The 1,852-nt window shown below is 47.9% G+C and overlaps 1 protein-coding gene across 1 annotated transcript; it reads left to right on the top strand.

Moving 5' to 3' along the window:
• The first annotated feature begins 815 nt into the window (after positions 1-815).
• Positions 816-1,639, top strand: LOC143561640 (uncharacterized). The gene is made up of 2 exons (XM_077049661.1): positions 816-1,170; positions 1,425-1,639. The coding sequence occupies exons 1-2, from the start codon at positions 816-818 to the stop codon at positions 1,637-1,639; spliced, it is 570 nt and encodes a 189-aa protein (XP_076905776.1).
• The last annotated feature ends 213 nt before the right edge of the window (positions 1,640-1,852 follow it).

Raw genomic sequence — 1,852 nt, 5'->3', positions numbered from 1 at the left:
TATCTCTGTCTTTTTCCCTTCTCACTCACCGGCAAAGCCTACAAATGGCTTAAGTCACTACCTGCAGGATCCATCACCACTTAGGCGGGCCTTCAAGAGAAATTCATAACCAAATTATTTCCGCCATCTAAATCTGCTCGACTCCATGAGGAGATTTGTTCTTTCCGCATGAGGTCCGATGAGTCTTTCGGGGAAGTTTGGGAAAGATTCAATGACCTCCTTCTTAGTTGTCCTCATCATGGTTTAGATAAGTGGATGCTCATCGAGAAATTCTACAATGGAGCCACTCAGCACGTGAGAGAGATGTTGAACCAAACTGCTAATGGGAACCTCCTTAAGAACAAGGATCCGGATGAGTGTATCGTCCTTTTTGATGATCTTGCAGCGAGCTACGAGGGGGCACGGGGTAGAAATTCTTCCACATAATCGAGAGGAGTTCTTCAGGTCGATTCAAACACTAGCATGCAGGCGCAGATTGATTCTTTGAACAAACTCGTTAGAGATTTTACCATTAAGAATGTCGCGAAGTGTGAGGTTTGCCGAGGGGGTCACGACACCATTGACTGTCCTGTTAAACCGGGTAGCAATCAGGAGGAGGTTGAATTCGTCAACAACCCCTTAAGATAACAAAACCCCGCCTTCGGCGGGAACACTGGCTGGAGAAATCAGAATAACTATTGAGGGGGACAAGACAGTGGCAACCAAGCCCAATACCAAAACCAGTATCGAGAGAATCTATTCAGGCAGGGGAATTCGAGTCAGGAGAGTTCGGAACAAGTGGGGAGAGAGGAGAAGAAAGCCTCAATGGAGAGATGATGGCTGAGCTGCTAAAGCGAGATGAGAGGAACCGAGTGACAAATGAGGCGAAATTTGCGGAACACGATGCTATGTTGAAGAACCATGCCACGTCTCTAGGTAATCTTGAGTGTCACGTCGGAGAGATTGCCAGCCAGTTATCAGAGAGAGCACCAGGTTCACTACCCAGTAATACTGAGAAAAATCCGAGAGGGTTCGCCAAAGAGGTGACAACTAGAAGCGGTGCTAGAAGAGGAAAAGAGGCTGGACCTTCGAGAGTTGTCACACCCACGGTTGATGAAGAAGATCAGGTGGACGAGGAGACCCAGAAGGAGCCTCCTCCGGCAGAGGCACACCAACAGACTATTCCAGCGAGTACGAAGCCGGCCGATAAACCTTCATCATCATCAAACCCAAACTGCCTTATCCTGGGAGACTCCGATCGGACAGAGACGAGGAGCAAAACTCCAAGTTCCTTGAACTTCTCAAACAGCTTCACCTGAACATTCTTTTCCTTGAGGCACTCACTCAGATGCCCAAATATGCCAAATTCCTGAAGGACATTCTTTCCAATAAGGAGAAGCTAGCTGAGGTCTCTTCTATTTCGTTGAGTGTTGGGTGCTCTGCAGTTTTGCATAGCGAGTTTCCTGAAAAGATGGCCGATCCTGGGAGTTTCACAATTCTCTGCATCTTAGGCGACGATACGGTTCGACACGCTTTGGCCGACCTTGGGGCCAGCATCAATCTTATGTCATATTCTGTTTTCAGTAAGTTGGGTCTTGGTGAACCGAGGCCAACCCGAATGAGTATCCAACTTGCTGATCGTTCCGTGAAAAACCCGTGAGGGGTGGTCGAGAACATGCTTGTTCGTATCGACAAGTTCATCTTCTCGGTGGACTTTGTCATTCTGGATATGAATGAGGATGATAGTGTCCCGCTCATTTTAGGCCGACCATTCCTTGCCACCGCACAGGCGTTGATCGACGTCCGCGAGGGAAAATTGATTCTGAAAGTTGGGGATGATAACTTCACCTTTGACGTAAGACAGTCAGTTAAG

Source organism: Bidens hawaiensis, unplaced genomic scaffold, assembly GCF_021521415.1.
Source record: "Bidens hawaiensis isolate Kalapana, Puna unplaced genomic scaffold, B.hawaiensis_p1.1 tig00020765_1, whole genome shotgun sequence".
NCBI classification, from domain to species: domain Eukaryota; kingdom Viridiplantae; phylum Streptophyta; class Magnoliopsida; order Asterales; family Asteraceae; genus Bidens; species Bidens hawaiensis.
This window is presented reverse-complemented; position numbering and strand designations above follow the sequence as displayed.

Coding starts and splice junctions, on each gene's coding strand:
- LOC143561640 (XM_077049661.1), top strand. CDS start 816: ATGGCTGAGCTGCTAAAGCGAGATGAGAGGAACCGAGTGACAAATGAG. Junction 1,171..1,424: donor CCAACAGACTATTCCAGCGA/GTACGAAGCCGG, acceptor GGTGCTCTGCAG/TTTTGCATAGCGAGTTTCCT.